At 36.9% G+C, this 19,376-nt stretch overlaps 1 protein-coding gene across 2 annotated transcripts in view; it reads right to left on the reverse strand.

Moving 5' to 3' along the window:
- Nucleotides 1-3,654: 3,654 nt before the first annotated feature.
- ME2 (malic enzyme 2) overlaps nucleotides 3,655-19,376 on the reverse strand; it is a 57,782-nt gene continuing 42,060 nt past the window's right edge. For both annotated transcript variants that reach the window (XM_044242957.1, XM_044242958.1), the window contains exons 13-16: nucleotides 19,070-19,172; nucleotides 10,443-10,513; nucleotides 9,683-9,781; nucleotides 3,655-4,557 (exon numbers count right to left, since the gene is read on the reverse strand). In XM_044242957.1, the coding sequence (XP_044098892.1) occupies nucleotides 4,375-4,557; nucleotides 9,683-9,781; nucleotides 10,443-10,513; nucleotides 19,070-19,172 (456 nt within the window). In that variant the 3' untranslated portion in view covers nucleotides 3,655-4,374. The remainder of the gene's footprint in view (nucleotides 4,558-9,682; nucleotides 9,782-10,442; nucleotides 10,514-19,069; nucleotides 19,173-19,376) is intronic.

Below are 19,376 nucleotides of genomic sequence, written 5' to 3' on the forward strand. Positions count from 1 at the left end.
AGGTGTTCTGAAGTAAGGATGACTTTCCACAGAAGTGGCAAATAAGCTTTTATTCGGGGAAAAAAAACCCCAAGATTAAATAGTCATATGAAAAAGTGTTTATTGGTAAAAACCAGTTACATATACAAACCATCCAAAGTCATCTGACTTAATTTGTATATTGTACACAACTAAACTATGAACATATTTCTATATTATAGCATATGTCTCTCTTTGAGAGACACAATTTTACTTTTCCAAGAAAGGGGGAAAATTATTATTTTAAAATCTAATCACCAGTTTACTAGAGAAGTTCCTGGCAATAATTATGCAATAAGGAAGTGTCTTGAATTTAGGCCCTGTTGAATTTATTCAAATTTGAAACAAAGCATTGAGCTTTTTCTCTGCTAATATTAAAACATCCTCATTTCAGATTTGGGGGGAAGGTGTCTGTAGTTAAATTATCTTGAATATTTTAAATATCAAATGTTACTTCATTCAGCTTGGTGTAGAGAATTCATTTCATTTTAACATTTAGATGCACATTAAAGTGCAAATCACACATCAGTTGAGAACCAAAATAGATAATGGATCTGTGTTTTCTATAAAGTCAGCAATATGCCTGCACATGAACATGTGTGGTCTTATTTTGAGTGGACATATGACATTGGTGCTATTTCATTTTTTACCGTAGTTTCTGCAAAGGGAATCCCAGTAAAGAGCTTTGTTACTTACACTAATGTTCTCAAGTGTCATTTGGGCTCAGCAGAGCTGATTCCATTTTGGTGAATCCAATAGAACCCTGGAACTGTTCAAGAATATAAATTTCTCTTTGAGGGACACTGAATGGGCTTGGGAAAAAAGCTACAGAACATCTGATGAAGGCAAAACTTTCCCACTCCCCTTACCCCATGGGCTCTGTTATCTGAGAGCAAGCAGTAAATAATGCTCCACACCCCTTAATAATTATGCTTTCATCTTAATTCATTAGCAACTCCTTTGCAAAGGAGAATGTAGAGTCTTCTTTCTCCAGAAGCTGGTAATTTTAGAGAAAGAAAAGACAAAAGATAGGGTAAGTCATATTAAAAGACAACCAATAGAGAAGAAACAAGTAACCATTTCATAGCTAACCTTTTCATAAATGAAAACTGGTTGCTAGTTTTTACTAATATGTAAATTTAAAAACAATACTTGAGAATTGAACAGTATTCTAGTTACATATTTTCAGAGAAATCTGTTTAAAAGCTCTGTATTTTTGTGCCTATGACCATCCCATAAAAACCAGACATAACAAAGGCAGATGAAACCAGTTCCATGTAAGAAGATACTTTGTTATCTTTTTCATATTAAAGAACATACTATATGAGCACTAAAAAGCTGCACACCATGCTCAGTCCTCGGTGCCTTCTCTGTGCAAGCAACCTGCGCATCACCCAGGAACAGGTAAGAAATACAGCCTCTGGGGCCTACCCCAGACCCACTGCTCTCCAGAGGAGTAATCACCTCTCCAGATGATTCGGATATCCACTTTAGGGCAGCCAGTGAGAGGCACGGGAAGTGTGCGTCAGAATCCCCTGGGAACCTACTGAAAATTCAGCTGCCAGTGCTCTGCCCCTGCTGGTCCAGGGGGCCTGGAAGGAGGAGGCAGAGGCATATGCGTGTTAAAGAAGCTTCAGGGGGATTCTGAAGCAACTTCTGGTTAAGAAACCATCCTTTAAAAAGATTTTAACCCAAATCTTTAACATGGTTGCCAAGTTAAAGTCAATAAACCTTACCCCACAATTCACCCAGTTTCTTTCACACCATGGGTGCTGGTGCCAGATTAGAACATGTGTTCTCACTTCTCCCTACTAAGCAATTTCTGACAGACTAAACCTACAGATTTTCTTCCCTATTCAAAAGAATGAAAATGACTCTCCATTCTGTCTTTAAAAATAATTACCTTCTTGCTCAGTAAAATTTCCATAGAAGATCTGAATGTTTCTTTTCCAGTCTGATACGGTCATGCCACCAACCTCTTCCCACCATGCTGGTAGCTCCTGCCTGTATTCCTGTTTTGTTTTGTTTTGTTTTCAATTTATATCCAACAGTCGTTTCTTGTTTGGTGAAATACTGGTTGGTAAATAGCACACGAGAGCAGGTGGATTTCAAGAAATACACATTATATATATATATTCTAATATATTTGTTATATATCTCATATAGTATGTGTAAATGTATCTTACTTCTCCAGATAAATATGTGCTCATTAAAACCACCTATTATCATGTGTTATTTACCGACCAGTACATTACTGGTTATATAAATAAGCAGGCTAAATGCCAGTTGGCTTTGTTTCTTTCTTTAAAGTATAATTTCCATGAAGACTGTACTAGGCATATTTACTAAGCAAACATCTTAGTAAAATTACATTAACTCAGCATGTGATTCTGCCTTCAGTAAGCACAAAGCAAAAAATAGGATTTGTAATTATTATACTTGTAATGTTTTTTTTTTTTTTAAAGATTTTTATTTATTTGACAGACAGACCACAAGTAGGCAGAGAGGCAGGCAGAGAGAGAGGAGGAGGAGGCAGGCTCCCTACGAGCAGAGAGCCCGATGTGAGGCTCAATCCCAGGACCCTGGGGTCATGACCTGAGCCGAAGGTAGAGGCTTTAACCACTGAGCCACCCAGACGCCCCTATACTTGTAATGTTAAACTAAAATCAAGAGAGTATTTTTGGGGGCTATTTTTGTCTTGACAAAGGTAACATGAAAAACATAAAACATTCATTTTTAATTAAAAGAAACAAATAGTGACCCGATTGCTTATATTATACAACAGGTTTATATAACAGACTTCTGACTTTACTCATCTGTTAAATGGATTAATCAATTGCATTTTAAAATACTCCAAATGGCAGTGCCATTTCAAGCATTCTTAAAATGTTAAATTATATCCCAAATTAGTATGAATCAATCTCTACCTATACATAGAAGGACATATGAACATACAAATGATGCCCTTTTCCCCCTATAGAATATCACATCTAACATATCAACTGTGGAGAGAAATATCAAATAATGTACACCCTTACATGTAGCTAAGAATAACTTTTTGTAGTTGATCTTCTAGAAGGAGCACTTAAAATAAGTTTTTGTTGCTTCGAAGCAATTATGTTAGGCACATAAAAAGTAATACTACTAACTCTCCAAAGGCTTTTGTGTTTTCCTTTAGAACCCTCCAATCCACAAGCCACATAAGAAAACCGGTCTTACTTGCCAATTGTTTCCCATTTTACTGGTATTAAAAATGGCATTTCCTGGTCTGTATACCTACCTCACTCATCCCCCTTAGCCCTAAATTAATTTTAGTGGTTTCAAAAAATTAAATCCATCTTCAGTGGGAAGAGTTATCACTAATGGTATTCAAAGGAATAAAGACATTCCAAAACTATCCAAACAATAAAGAGCACCACTATTGGAATAAGGGGTATAGCATCTCCAGTTAAATATGCTTCATTCAAATGTGCAACAGGACTCATTGGTTAAAAGTCACATGATGTCAGTTATAATTTATGCATTATATCTCCTCCTTCGAATTATCTAGAAATAAGTAAAATGAAAATAGGTGTTTTTCATAATAAGCAAACCTAAATTTCTAGTTGGGCAATAAAATCACATTAATTAAAGCAATTAAATTTAAGATAATACCTTTATTAAATAAAAAAGTTACACTATGATTTTTATACACTGTTGAAACAATGACTATTTTGTTTATCTCTCTAAAGACAGCGGTACTTCCCATTTCTCTCTCCTGATGTTATAGTTGGGCCTCAATTTAGGTCCAGAAAATAAATAACAGGGTAGATTTTTCACATTTCTCTAGATTTATCAGCTGGAAAGGAATTTCAGAGCATGAAGATAAAATAAGGCTGAAATAAAAGAAGTTTTAGACACTGACAGTTTGTCCTTATAATCTGGTTAAATTTAGCTTCTTAAAACTCTATACTCATATCCACAGAAGTAAATTTCTTAGTAGCCCTAAAAGAGCTGGGGAGAGAAGATGATTACTGTTAATAGTAAATAGAAAATACTCTGGCAAGCATGAACAATAGCACAAGTGAAGACATTTACAAATACATCTGTGACATCTCTTTGATGTGCTATGAGCAAGAATCAGAAGAAAAGCATCATGGTTATTTTGACTGCAGGGTGCTGATGGGCATTCACAATGTAGCCAACATGTTGATCCTCTAAGGAAATACAGATTCATGGAAAAAAATAAAAAGTCAAGCAAAGCAGTGGGGGAGAATAAAACACATGAAAAAAAACCCATAAATTTGAGATTATCTCTTTTTCTCTGGAAAAAGAAAAAAATAAGGGGGGGGTTCCCTGAAGCATGGAAAGTATTTTTCAGTGGGTGTGCTTCTCTTCCGTTATCAAGGGAGGGCTTAGTGGGGATTCTGGCCAGTCATAGACATCCGGCAGCAGGGAATCGTATTCACTTCGCCAGATTCTTTCTCTAATGTATTTGGCCTTGTCTTCAGGTTCTGGGTATCGGAAGGCCATTTTGTTAGCGTACAGGTATTCTGTGACCTGAAAAATAAATAAGATTGCTGTGTAGAGTCTGATAGTAACCGGAGAGAAAAAGTACTATTAAAACACAGTGGAATGAATGTATGACGTTTTTCTTTCTTCAAAATAAAAAAAAATAACATTACTTTGACTCATTTCAAAACATTTGGAAGCTATTAAAAACTTGAAAGATGAAATAAAAATAATCTGCCATCTCAATGTAAGTTTGATGTGTTTTAAAGTTACCTCCCCCCCAATTATTGACATTTCCTTAATACTTCAAGCTAACAAACAATTTTAAGCTCTGCTTTGTGTCAGTCAGGCAGTCCTACTTGGGTGACCCGCCTAGCCCCTGTCCTTCCCCCACTTTCTTTTCTTTTTTCTTTTTTTCTTTTTTTTTAACATTTTATTTATTTATTTGACAGACAGAGATCACAAGTAGGCCGAGAGGCAGGCAGAGAGACAGAGGAAGCAGGCTCCCTGCTAAGCAGAGAGCCCGATGTGGGGCTCGATCCCAGGACCCTGGGATCATGACCTGAGCCAAAGGCAGAGGCTTTAACCCACTGAACCACCCAGGCGCCCCCTTCCCCCACTTTCAAACAGCATGTAAGAGAGTCTACGTCCTATCCATAGCTGACAGGACTGGGGTGAAAACCTAACCTAATGCGAGCCAGGTGTTTGTGCTCTAGAATTCAGATTAAGAGATAGAGAGATTATTATAAATCAGGTGTTGGACACGAGAACTATAAGGTCAAGTAAAGTGAGGGCCGGGACCTACACATGGCAACTCACCACCACCATCATGGAGTGCCAGGCATGTTCCATGTGTTTTACATGTACAGCTCATTTAATCCTCACAACAATCCTATGAGGTTAAGTATTGGTAGTATTATCCTCATTTTACGTATGAGGACACTAAAGTATGAGGAGTAAGTGAATAATAATAGTAAGTAACAAGTTACGAGTAAGTAACTTGCCCAAGGTAGTTAAGTGAGAGCTGTGTCTCAAACCTAAAGCATTCAGACTACAAATCCCAGGCCCTACACAGTGAAGCTAGATTACATCCCACCTCATTTGGCTTGAATGGATTTCTGATATTTGTAACCAAGCTGATGAGGATAAGCCCTCTCTTAGTTTTGTTGTGAAATGAGGTAGTAGGAAAGTTTCCTCACAGGATAGCACAGTGCTTATTATATAGTAAATTCTCAAGTTATGGTTTCATTTTAACTTAAAAAAAATATTTTAACACATGATTTAAAAATTTCAATTTTGTCTTTCTCCTCCTACTCTAATTCCCATTTAAACGGTGACCACTATTCAAGTTTATTTCAGCTTTCTAAGAAAAAAATTTAACAAAGAAATGAAGGTTATTAAAAATAACACTCCATTCCAGGGGCTCAAGCTTACTGTATTTTGTGATGAACATGTATTTCAATTATTTTCTGGCCTATTATAAGAAACAGATTTTACCCACAGAAAAGGCTGAGGCAAAGCAAGAGAGATCGGAGATGCTCAGTGGCTGTGGGATGGGGTGAGGGACAGAAACAAAGCACTGCTAGTCTCCTGATCCCTTGCTCTTAAAAAGGCAAGTCTTAAGACAATTAAGGAGCAAATTCTCTACCCTGGGGAAGGGAGAAGAGGCATCAACCTGGGGCGACGCTCCTGTACCAGCCCATACGCACAGGTCTCTCTTTCATATGACCTTTCAGCTTGACACACCGGTAATCTGACTGATAAGTTCCAAAATACGTCCCAAATACAGTATCATTCTATAAATTCCAAAACCGAGCGCTGTTCATCCTAGTTCTGGGCTCTAAAATCCTTGGCTGTTTTGCAACAGTAAGGTATTTAGACCCCTTAGCCTGGCATTTGTGTATCTGGATAAGCTGGCCTCAAGAAAACTTGCAAATCCTCTCTTGTGCCATTTTCCTACTCATACTTTAGTCCAGCTCAAGTGGACTGGCTGTTATTTATTTTTTAAGATGTTATTTTATTTATTTTTCATTTTTTCTCAACTTTACTGAGATAGAATTGACAAATAATCCTGTACTTATGGAATACAAGGAGATGTTCTGATGTATGTGTACACTGTGAAATAATTCCCCCAACCAAGCCAATTGGCCTCTTCATCACTGCACATACTTCTTGTGTGTGTGGCAAGAATATTTAAAATCTACTCTGTTAGCAAATTTCATTAAGCCATGCTATACACTGAGATTTCTAGAACTTAATCCACTTATTATAGGAAGTTTGCACCCTTTGATCAGCATTTCCCCTTTTCCTCTAGTCCCGGCAAGCACCATTCTACTCTTTTTTGAGTTTCTTTTTTAGATTCCACTTATAAGTGAGATCAGACAGTATTTGTCTTTCTCTGACTGATTTATTTCATTTAGTCTTCCACGTTCATCCTTGTACAAGTGGCAGGATTTCCTTCTTTTTTAAGGCTGAATAATATTAGTGTGTGTACATGTATTTGTGTAGATATGACACTTTGAGTGTTGATGGACTTTGATTTGTTTCTGTGTCTTGGCTATTGTGGATAATGCTGCAGTGAACATAGGAGTGCTCTTCAAGATTATGATTTAATTTCTTTTGGATATATACCCAGAAATGGAATTACTGGATTATGTGGTAGTTCTAATTTTGGGGTTTTGAGGAACAGCCAGCCATACAGCTTTCCATAATGGCTGCACTAATTTATATTCCCACCAACCATGCACAAGGAGGAATCTGTTTACGTTTAATAGCTTAGTATAGCCCGTAATCGAAAAACCAACTTTGGGGCACCTGGGTGGCTCAGTCATTAAGTGCCTGCCTTCGGCCCCCAGGGTCCTGGAATGGAGCCCCACCCACATCAGGCTCCTTCCTCGGCAGGAAGCCTGCTTTCCCTCTCCCACTCCCCCTGCTCATGTTTCTGCTCTCGCTGTTTCTCTGTCAAATAAATAAATAAAATCTTAAAAAAACAAAAACAAAACCAACTTTGAAGCCAAAACTTAAAACTAAAGTAATCTCTACACTCATCATGGGGCTCGAACTCATTACTCCAAGAAGAGTCGTCACACCCTCCATTGACTGAGCCAGGCAGGTGCCCCTGGATTGGCTGTTCTTTATTTTTTTTTAAAGAATATTTTTAAAGATTATTTATGTGAGTGAGAGGGAGAGCACGTGAGAGCATGCATGCGTCGGGGGAGGGACAGAGGGAGAGATCTCAAGCAGATGCCTCACCAAGTGTGGATTCTGATGTGGAGCTTGATCTCATGACTTGAGCTGAAATTAAGAGTCTTGGATGCTCAAATGACTGAGCCACGTAGGCCCTCTGGGTGTTATTTCTTAAACACATCACCCTCTAATTTCCAATCTTCAGTTTATGAATGTTAAAATAATCCAATAACATTTATAGTCAGAGGAGTAAAAATTTTACGATCATCAGTATACAGTCAAAAGTATTATTAATAAATTCTAAATCTAATCCTGATGTTTACTAAGAAAATCTTAGTAAACTAGGGATGAAGATTATTTCTTTAAAAAGATAAAAGAATATTTATTTCAGCCAAAAGCTAGTATCACATTATTAAAATACAAGGATGCCCTTATCTACTAAGTTGCTTAAAACTGGTCTTAAGGGGGAAAAAAAGTAATACATAAAAAATGAAGAAAAAGGGACGCCTGGGTGGCTCAGTTAGTTAAGCCGCTGCCTTCGGCTCAGGTCATGATCCCAGCATCCTGGGATCGAGTCCCACATTGGGCTCCTTGCTCCGCAGGGAGCCTGCTTCTCCCTCTGACTCTGCCTGCCTCTCTGTCTGCCTGTGCTCGTGCTCTCTCTCTCTCTTTCTGACAAATAAATAAAATAAATAAAATCTTTAAAAAAAAAATGAAGAAAAAAATTACTTGCAAATGATTTAAAACTCAAAATTCCCAAAGAGTTAATTTAAAGAGTTAAGATTACTCAACAAATTAGTTATCAAGTAAATTCACAAAAATTAATACCTTCCCTATATGCCAGAAATGACAAGCGAGGATATGGAAAGAAAAATCTTCACTTATTTAAAAGAACAAAGATTGTAAAATCTAAGAAAATAAGTATAAGTGACATACCATGTTTAAAGAAGAAAACAAAAAACACTTATTTAAAAGAACAAAGATTGTAAAATCTAAGAAAATAAGTATAAGTGACATACCATGTTTAAAGAAGAAAACAAAAAAATTATATTGAAAGACTTAAGAAAAAAAAACAGACAGCTGAGTGGGAAGAGGTAGATAGGGAGGGAAGAGCCAGTACCAAAGACTCATTTTCACTAATTTAATTTATAAGTCTGATAGTTTCATTCATAGATGCAGGGTTTTCTTTGAATTCAAAAAATTGATAGAAAAATTCATCCAAAACAATACACAGTTTGAACAGATAAGAAAATACTGAAAAACCATAGTAATGGGAAACATAGTATCAAATAATATACATTATATATACCACAATAATTATTATGTAAGATTTTACTTTTAAGTAATTTTTACACCCAACTCATAACCCACAGATCAAATTGCACTCTCTGACTGAGCCAGCCAGGTACACCCATACCACAATAATTTTAACGGTACATGGGTGTCCCCAGGGGCACCTGGGTGGCTCAGTGGGTTAAGCCTCTGCCTTTCGCTCAGGTCATGATCTCAGAGTCCTGGGATCTAGCCCTACATGAGCCTCCCTGCTCAGCAGGGGAGTCTGCCTGAGATTCTCTCCCTCCCCCTGCTCTCTTTCTCTTTCAAATAAATAAATAAACCTTTAAAAAAATATAACGTGGGTTATATTCTGGTAGTAAGAAAATGTGTGATTTAAAATTTCTTCTTTGCACCCTTGAAATGTTTCAAACTTTTCTCTAATAAACTTGTGCTACTTAAGAAAAACATCATTAAGGGGCACCTGGATGGCTCAGTGGGTTAAAGCCTCTGCCTTCAGCTCAGGTCGTGGTCCCAGGGTCCTGGGATCTAGCCCCACATTGGGATCTCTGCTCAGCAGGGAGCCTGCTTCCCTTCCTCTCTCTCTGCCTGCCTCTCTACCTACGTGTGATCTCTGTCAAATGAATAAATAAAATCTTAAAAGGAAAAAAAAAATCACTAAAATTTATGTGAAGAGGTATACATTAATACTTACTTTAATAGCAATGTTAATAGAAACTTCCTGAATGTTAGCAAGTGGTGGGTAAAGTCTCCCTTGAGCCAGCTCTTTATCTGTCAGCTGATTTGTCAGAGCCTGAAGAGAAAAACAGCATTTTATTTTTAAGTAACACAGAATAAGGACCTAATAAAATGGAAAAGGAGTTTGGGGAGCAGAAAATAATATAGGTAAGATAATTCTCCTTATTTTTAGCAGGAATATGCACCGCAGAGATTAAAACTGTTCACCACTAAATAAGAAATAACCAGATTGAAAGGTTTATTGACATATTCTACTTAACACATACAACGTGTGGCATAATTACATTAGTTACTATGAAAATAAGCATGAAAATCTGTATTAATGTGAGTTCTTCAAAACTCATATTACAGTTTGGCACTCTAACAGGCCAGCACACTCCAAATAAGCCAGTATTTGTCCATTAAAAAATGAAGGTGTTACATTTTATCTATGCCGTCACAATATAGTACCTTCAGATACAGATACACAACAGGTACAGTATGTGTTATAAATATGAAAGGATTCATAGCTTAACATTCAAACATTTGAAAAATCATGATATGAAATTAATCTTTTGCAAAAGTAGAGAGCCAAATCAAAAAAGCAACAGATGAATAACTTCCTTTCCATTCATAAGGCAGATTTAACCCATTTTCTTTCTCTGCTTTTAATTAAGATCCATCCATCTTTATAATTCATCCTAATAAAAGAGCCAAACAATATTTAAAACATTTACCTTTGCAGCTTCTAGGAAAACATGATCACTGATATGCCGGGTGTTACAGAGAATAACAGCTAAAGCCACTCCTACAAAACATTTTAAATAGTTTATTTAGTAAGGTCACTTTTCAAATTATGAAAGGAACCAAACAAATTCCAGACTTGAAGCAAGTTAATGGTGACCACTAGCCCCCGATGGCCGCCCCCCCCAAATTAGCAGCCAAGAAAAAATAGAAACCTGAGAGTTAAAATCAAATCATCTTTGTTAAGTGTTAGAATTTTTACCTCCTAGAATAACTTGAGAAATATCAAATGGCTTTTCTCAATTTAGTTTTTTAAAATTAGCAAAATAACAATGCATACAATTCATCAACACTTGCTATAAGAAACATCAATTCCCAGCCCACCTCTAACCTTGCCACTTCTTGCCCTATAAAGGCAGCTACTTTCAATTCTTTTAGCTGATTATTTTTATATTTCTTTCTCTCAAACAGCTTGCTTGTATTTCTCCTGATTGACTTCTGAGTTTTAAATATCACCCACTCCTTCCTGTAGGAATTAAGTACTTGGCTTTCCTTCCCATTTCCAGCTTGTCCCTTTTGCCAGTATGGTTCGGACACCATTTTGGCTGAATCAATCAGTAGTCAACGATTAGATTATTATGACTTCATGAGTGTTACTTCCAGCAGAGCCATTATTAACACCGTGTCGTGTCGTGATTATTTCTCCTCTTCTGCAAAACTTTTGGTTTCCCCTGAAGTTACTATCCTATTCTCCTTATTTTACTTTTTCAGTACTTAAAATTATTTCACATTGGAACAGTCATTCGTTTGCCTGAATCATCCAGTAACTCAGTCACTTCATGTATTCTCTTCCTTCATCCTCTAAAAGAATCCTCTGCTGCTGCGACCATCTGCTTTCCGCCCAGATCCTGCTGTCCATCCCGGATCTGGAGCAGTCATCCTGCAAAATCCCTTATCTTCATAGGGATTCCCTTTCTTTCTTTCTGAGTTCACTTCCTAAATCCCACTTTTTCCTAGTTTTTTGTTACTCCCTCTTTTTGGTCAGACATGTTTTCCAAAAATTTTTTTTTTTTAAGATTTTATTTATCAGAGAGAGGGGGGGGGAGAGAGCGAGCACAGGCAGACAGAATGGCAGGCAGAGGCAGAGGGAGAAGCAGGTTCCCTGCTGAGCAAGGAGCCCGATGTGGGACTCAATCCCAGGACGCTGGGATCATGACCTGAGCCAAAGGCAGCTGCTTAACCAACTGAGCCACCCAGGCGTCCCTGTTTTCCAGATTGTTAAACTACTGTCCACTTATTTTTGATAGTTTGTTTGGGTTTAGAATTCTAGTTTGGAAATAATTTCCCTTCAAAATTGTGAGTTATGACTTCAATACCTTTTAGCTGCTGGCACTGTTGGTGAGAAACCAGTGCCAATTTGATTCCAGATCCTTTTTGGTGATTATCTTTTTACTGCATTTCTGGAAATATTAGGAACTTTTCTCACCCCGAATGTTCTGCAGTTTCCCAGGGATGGGCTTTGAGATGCATGACTTTCACATTTCATATCACATACGGCACTCAGTAGGAGCCCCTTCCTATCTAGAAACTTGGGTCTTTCAGTTTGGGGAAATGTTCATGAAATCTTTGATAGTACTCTTCCTTCCACTTACCTGTTCTCTCTCTCTCCAGTTCTTTTTTCTGATATTGTACTTTCTGGACTAGTCTCCTAATTTTCTTCTTTTGTTTTCCATCCCTTGTTCTCTGCTTGTTTTTTAGGTGATTTCCTCAGTTTTTTGTTTTTTTTTTTTTAAATCCTTCTGCTATCAAACTTTTCATTTTCAAGAGCTCATTTTTGTTTTCTAATTTAAAAAAAAATTCTTTCCTGTTTCTGGAACATATTATTTTCGTCTCCATGTGGTTACTGATAATTTTTAAACTTTCCTTTTCCCCACCTAATCAATCCCTGCTTCTTCCTAAACAGTTTTTTTATTTCCTGTCTATTTTAGACTCTCATGAGATAAAATGTTTATATAAGAAATTTCCTTAGTTAACGAGTAACATTTGAGTGTTTTTCATATGTAAGGGTTAGGAACCAAAAGAATGATTGGTAGCCATGAGGACGAGGATGGGGCTTGCCCACTCTGAACATCGCTGTGGTGACTTGGCTTTCAATGACCCTACTTTCTGACACCTCCTTCCTCAACTCTGTCTGGTGTCTTCCAGTCTAGAAATTCTGTTTTACAGTATTCAAAGAGTATCCCAATAGTCCTTGGCCAGAGTGGGGCACTACAATTATCCAATTAATCAAGGATGAGAAGAAAAACAGATGGTTAATAGATTCCTTATTTTAATCTAGCCTCTAGATAATAGATACATTTCAGAAAGTAGAGCATTTATTTGTTCCATCTATAGTTAATATAGTTGCTTAAATGATTGGAGCAAAATCTATTGTCCTCTTATATTTGTCTTGTCTATTCCATGTTCCTTCCGTTCCTCTTCATTCTTGACTGTCTATTTTTTTTTTTTTTAATCATTTCATTTCCTCCCTTAACAGTCTCTAACCATAGTTGGGAAGTTCTTCTAGCCTTCTAATGATTATCCTAAAATTTATAACCTGCACCCTATGAAAACTCCATGGCAATCTCTAATGTACTCTCCTGCCAGACAATGCATGTCCCTTTAACAGTTTCAATCTGCTTAACTGATAAACTATTATAGTTGCTCCTTTCAAGGAAATCCTTTTGCTCTGCCTGCATTTATAGTCTTCTCTTTGTTATTGTTTGCTGAAGCCTCACAACAATGTTCCTAGATGTGGCCTTTTATTTATCCCACAGAGGTCTCATTGGTTTCGTGTCAATATTGAGTATTGACTTCATCCATCAGGTTCTAAGACATTCTCAGCCATTGAGACACAAATATTGCCTCTGCTTCATTCTCATGTTCATCTTCTGGGACCATATAATAAAGTATATCAATTAAAGGTATGTATCTGTTTTTCTATATTTTTCTTTTTTTTTGGTGTCTTGATCATTTCTTCTGACTTTACAGTTTAATTCTCTTTAGTCTAATCTGCCATAAGCCTCATTCACTGAATTCTTAAATTTATTTTATTTTTCAATTCTACAATTTAGTGTTACTTGGCTGAATCTTTCAAGCTTGGCTTTCATCTCCATAAACACAACAAGCATATTTGTTTCATAGCACCTGTTTAATAGCCAGAAATCCAGTTTTCCTGTTGTTTCTGATACTTTTGGCTTCTGCTGTCTTGTCTCTGTACGTGTGTCTTTATCTTTAATTTTTTAACTGGAGGTTTATTTCAAAATTTGTGAAAGTAACCTGAAGAAAAGGATAGTGTCTATCTTGTTCCGTAGAAGATTTCTGTTTGCTTCTGCCAGTCACTTGTGGATGCTGGTAAGCCAGAACAAAGACTTGAGGTTTTCTAGATCATCCACACGACAGTGCAAACTAGACCCATATTCCATGGTACAGCCTTTAGGGCTACAGCACGAGAGGTTCACAAAGAATCCCACTCTTGGCAGATGCCAGACTCTGACGCTTGCCCTCCTTCCACCAAAAGCACTGTTGTTGGACTGCCCAGCCCCCTCTTGCTGATGAGAAAACACTTCATGGCGAAAGCCTTCACATACTGGTTTTTGAAGCTCCAGTTCTCCCCCTACTCTTGATCCGAATTCCCGAGTATTTTATTAGTCAATATCTTATTAGCCTTGTGACCCTGTTAAGATTTTACTTTTGTTGTTACTTCATCCAGTTATAACTGCTGGACCAGATAATTCAAACATTATCAGAGCCTTACCTTTTTTTATCAACAGACTTTGGTCTCCTGCTTTAAAGTCCATTTTTACCTCTACTATCAAGTCATTTTTACATCTGTATTTATAGACGTAAATACATCTATATTTACCACTGGTAATGGTTAATTACCATTAACCATTGGTAATGGTTACCAATTAATGGTAATGGTTAATAATAATGGTTAATAATAATGGTTAACCATTTAAACATTGGTAATGGTTACCATTATCAATGGTAATGGTTAATAATAAAGTTAGGATTCTGTGGTGTTGTATAAAAATAATCGATTGCCAAATTCCTTGTTAGTCAAATAAGATACAGAAGATGACTTTGTTAAAATGAGCAGAAAAGTATTCTTTTCCATACTCTTATGCCTTTATGCCACAGGAATACTGCTGGATAGAATGGATGGATTCTGAACATTATCAAGTTCTAGAAAGAGATCACTGGTGATGAGAGAGTTTCTATTACAGACACTAGGTCTCAAGAGCCAAGCATGGTACAATTCTAGACATGAAACAGCTACACAGGAGGAAAAGGAGGAAAATTCACACACAAAAGCACTGGGGTATTCACAGGCTAGAAGTCTTCTTTACTTTGACAACAGTTAAAATGCGCTTGTTTGATGCTAGCCTACGTACACTAAAAATCTACCTGTCATGAAATTGTAGCGCCTACTGTCAGCTCCTCAGGGAGAGGCCCACAAGAAGACAAAGGAAATTCAGGCCAAATCCAACAGTCTTTCATTAAAATGAATGAACAATTAAGGATCACCAGAAATTTATAGAAAATGAACAGCAAAAAGGAAGAAATATTTATTTATTTATTTATTTATTTTAAAGATTTTATTTATTTATTTGACAGAGAGAGATCACAAGTAGGCAGAGAGGCAGGCAGAGAGAGAGAGGAGGAAGCAGGCTCCCTTCCAAGCACAGAGCCCGATGCGGGACTCGATCCCAGGACCCTGAGATCATGACCTGAGCTGAAGGCATCGGCTTAACCCACTGAGCCACCCAGGCGCCCAGGAAGAAATATTTAAAAGAATCTTAGTTCTCAGAAGAAATTCAAAAAGATCCTGCCACCTTAAAAAAAAAAAAAGTGGCTATTAAAAAAAAGTAATTTTAGGATAAGATAAAGGTATTGGGAATAAAAAATATATTTGAGCCTACTGAACTGATGATATGTGATATCAAACAAATGTTCATTTTATGTGGTATGATGCGAGTTTTACATTTAATTAAAAAATTACTGAAAAAATTAAATTAAATTTTCTATCAACAGTAAAAAAAATTACTTTTTAAGAGATACATACTGTAGGAGTTATGAATGAAATTATATGATCGGTCTGATTATATGATCTGCTCTCCCATGAGAAAGGAATGGGTAGGGTTACATGTTAGTAACTGCTGAAATGCGGGAGACAGGAACATGGGCCTTCATTCTTTTCTCTGCTTTTGTGTATGTTTGAAAATTTTTATAATTAAAAAAAAAAAGACTTTTTTTGTTGTTGTTTTAGGTTTTATTTTAAGTAGGCTCCACACCCACACATGCGGCTTGAATTCACAGCCCTGAAATCAAGAGTTACATGAACAGAACTCCTCCACATTACAGAATTTAAAAAGGCAGAGTTGAAAATGTAAAATAAAAATTACAAGTCAAGGACAACAGAAGTATTTGACCATGGCCTAATATAAGTTCTGTAAGAGGAAAACAAATAATGGAAGGAAGGAAATAAGAAAGAAAAAAATAGTTTAAAAAATCATTTGGACTTATTAGAATATATAGTGACCTGGCCCCCACACAGATAGGCATAATAAATGGAAATAAGCCCAAAAATGGATGCATCCCAGTAACCCTCAGAAATCTAAAGATAAAGATAAAGATTTAAGTATTTTTAGAGAGGAAAAGCTAGTATGGATAAAGAAATGAGAATCTCAATGACATCAGATTTCTCACAGCAACACTAAAAGTGGAGAAGTATTTTCAAAGATCTGAGGGAATGGGCTTTCAATCTACAAACCTCTACCCCACCAAACTATCCAGTGAGAAGACAAAACAAAGACATTTTTAAGATATGTAAAAACTCAGGAGGTCTTCATCCATGCTTAATGAAAACATTTTTTCAAAAGATGTACTCCAGAAAAATGAGATCAAGATAGAGAGGAACAGTAGCAAGACAGAAACAGCACACGCGTGAGAGGGAGAACAGCACGGGTTACAAGAAGTAGTCTGCTGTGCGGAGCACCTGGGGGCTCAGTCGGTTGAGCATCTGATTCTTGGTTTCAGGTCACGATCTCAGGGTTGTAAGACTGAGCCCCCCATCAGGCTCCCTGCTCAGAGGGGAGTCTGCCTGGGATCCTCTCCCTCTGCCCCTCCCCTGATGCACATGCACACTCTCCCTTTCAAATAAATAAATCTTAAAAAAAGAAAAAGAGAAAGTAGTCTGCTGTGGAGCAGGATCCAGAAGAAATGAAGAAAGCTTGCAGGAAATGAAAGATTGATTCATGATACTTGATACTTGAAAGACTTTTACTTTGAGTTTCAAAAATTTTTTAATATAGAATTACATATTTTACTATATTTATCAAATCATACCGCTTAGACATAAATAGTCATGTAATTTCAGAATCAATCCACAAAGCACAGAAAATAACAGAGCACAACCTACATGTCCAAAAACCCTCTCTACAATGTAGAAATTTTTAAAAAAGATTTTATTTATTTATGACAGAGATAGCATGAGGGAACACAAGCATGGTGGAGCTGGAGAGGGAGAAGCAGGCTCCCCACTGACCAGGGAGCCCAATGCGGGGCTCGATCCCAGGACCCTGGGATCATGACCTGAACCAAAGACAGATGCTTAACCGACTGAGCCGCACAGGAGCCCTACAATGTAGAAACATTAACTAACCAAAATTGAGAGATGGAATAAGAACAGATACAGCTAAATACCAGATTTTTCAACAGTGGCAAACTAATAAAAACTGTTGTAAGTTGCTAACAAAAGTTTTTTAGATGCGTTATATAAAAATAAAGGTAACCTCTAGGAAAACTAAAAATAGTAACACAAATTGAAAGGTAGAGAAGCAAAGTATTAGGAGGTATGTGTACCCTATTATATTTAACAGTGGGAAGTTCATACGTACAGTCCATGGCTAGATTCAAGGTAAGGGAAGATAAGGGTATTAGTCATGATGGTAACCATCAGAAAAACTCAAAACAAACCACTCACAGTGGTTATAGCTGAGAAGTACAATAAGGAGGTACCAAGGGGACACGGGCTGCTTACACACTTTGGCTATTATATATAATGCTGCTATAAACATCAGAGTGCATGTATCCCTTTGCATTAAAATTTTTGTATTCTTTGGGTAAATACCTAGCAGTGCAATTGCTAGATCATAGGGTAGTTCTATTTTTAACATTTTGAGGACACTCCGTACTGTTCTCCAGACTGGCTGCACCAGCTTGCATTCTCACCAGCAGTGCAAGATGGTTCCCCTTTCTCTGCTTCCTCACTGACACCTGCTGTTTCTTGTGTTGTTGATTTTAGCCATTCTGATGGGTGTGAGGTGATTATCTCATTGTAGTTTTGACTTGTTTGTCCTTGATGACCAGTGAGAATGAGCAACTTTTCATGTATCTATTGGCCATCTGTATATCCTCTTTGGAAAAATGTCTACGCATGTCTTTTGCTGATATTTTAGTTGGATTATTTGGGTTTTGGGTGTTGAGTTTTATAAGTTCTTTATATATTTTGGATACTAACACTTTATCAGGTATGTAATTTGCAAATATCTTGTCCCATTACGTAGGCTGCCTATCAACTGGTGAATGGATAAAGAAGGTGTGAGCCAGGGGCGCCTGGGTGGCTCCATTGTTAAGTGTCTGCCTTCAGCTTGGGTCATGATCCCAGTACCCTGAGATTCAGCCCCGCTGAATTGGGCTCCCTGCTCAGTGGGGAGCCTGCTTCTCCCTCTCTAGCTCCCCCGTACTTGTGTTCCCTCTCTATCTCTGTCAAATAAATAAATAAAATCTTAAAAATAAATAAAAAGAAGATGTGGTATATATATACAATGTACTATTACTCAGCCCTTAAGAAAAAAAAAAAAAGGGAATGAAACCTTGCCAGTTAAAACAACATGGATGGAGCTAGAAAGTATTACCCTAAACAACATAAGTCAGTCAGAGAAAGACAAAGATTATTTGATTTCACTCATATGTGGAATTTATGAAATAAAGCAAACGAGCAATAGGAAAAAAGAGAGGCAAACAAAGAAACAAACTCTTTCTATAGCAAACAAACTGATGGTTCCCAGAGGAGGGGTGGGGGTGGGGGTGGGGGGTGGGTTAAACAGGCAGTGGGATTAAGGCGCACTTGTCCTGATGAGCACTGGGTGATGGATGGAAGTGCTGAATCACTATATTGTACACCTGAAACTAACATTGCACTGTATAACAAACTGGAATTTATTTTTGGGAATTTTTTTACTAACTGGAATTTAAATAAAAACTTAGGAAAAAAAGAGGTACTGAAGGCAGAGACTAAATAATTTTATAACATTCTGTTCCTTTTGCATTTTTATATACCACGTACTACATTATTTCTATAATAAGAACAAGCTTAATGGAAAAGATGAATAAATACATTTACAGGGAAAATAAAGCAAGCTGGATTTGCTGAATTCCTTGAGTCTCCCTATACATACGTAGCAAAATTCTATAAATACTATTATTCATTTTAATCTTAAATTCTACGTAATTTGGTTAAGTATTTTAATTTAATTACCTATTACTCTTGAATATAAATCATGGTGGCACTTACCTGGGAAAATATACACATTGTTGCCCTGGCCTGGTGTAAAGACTTGCCCATCATTGAGTTTCACTGGCTCAAATGGACTGCCACTGGCAAACAAACACCTTCCCTGGTAAGAAATGAAATAACCTCAATTTGTAACTTAATTTGGACCAACACTGAGGGAAGTCAAAACACAATTAAATGCTGTACTAAAACAGACCAATGTATTACTTGCAAACAGTCATAATTTACAATATAACATAATCTTTCATTGAAATTCTTATCAGAATGAGTTTTTATGCAGAGCACACATTCAAATAAAACTGAAAAT

Source organism: Neovison vison, chromosome 3 (genome assembly GCF_020171115.1).
Source record: "Neovison vison isolate M4711 chromosome 3, ASM_NN_V1, whole genome shotgun sequence".
Classification (NCBI taxonomy): domain Eukaryota; kingdom Metazoa; phylum Chordata; class Mammalia; order Carnivora; family Mustelidae; genus Neogale; species Neogale vison.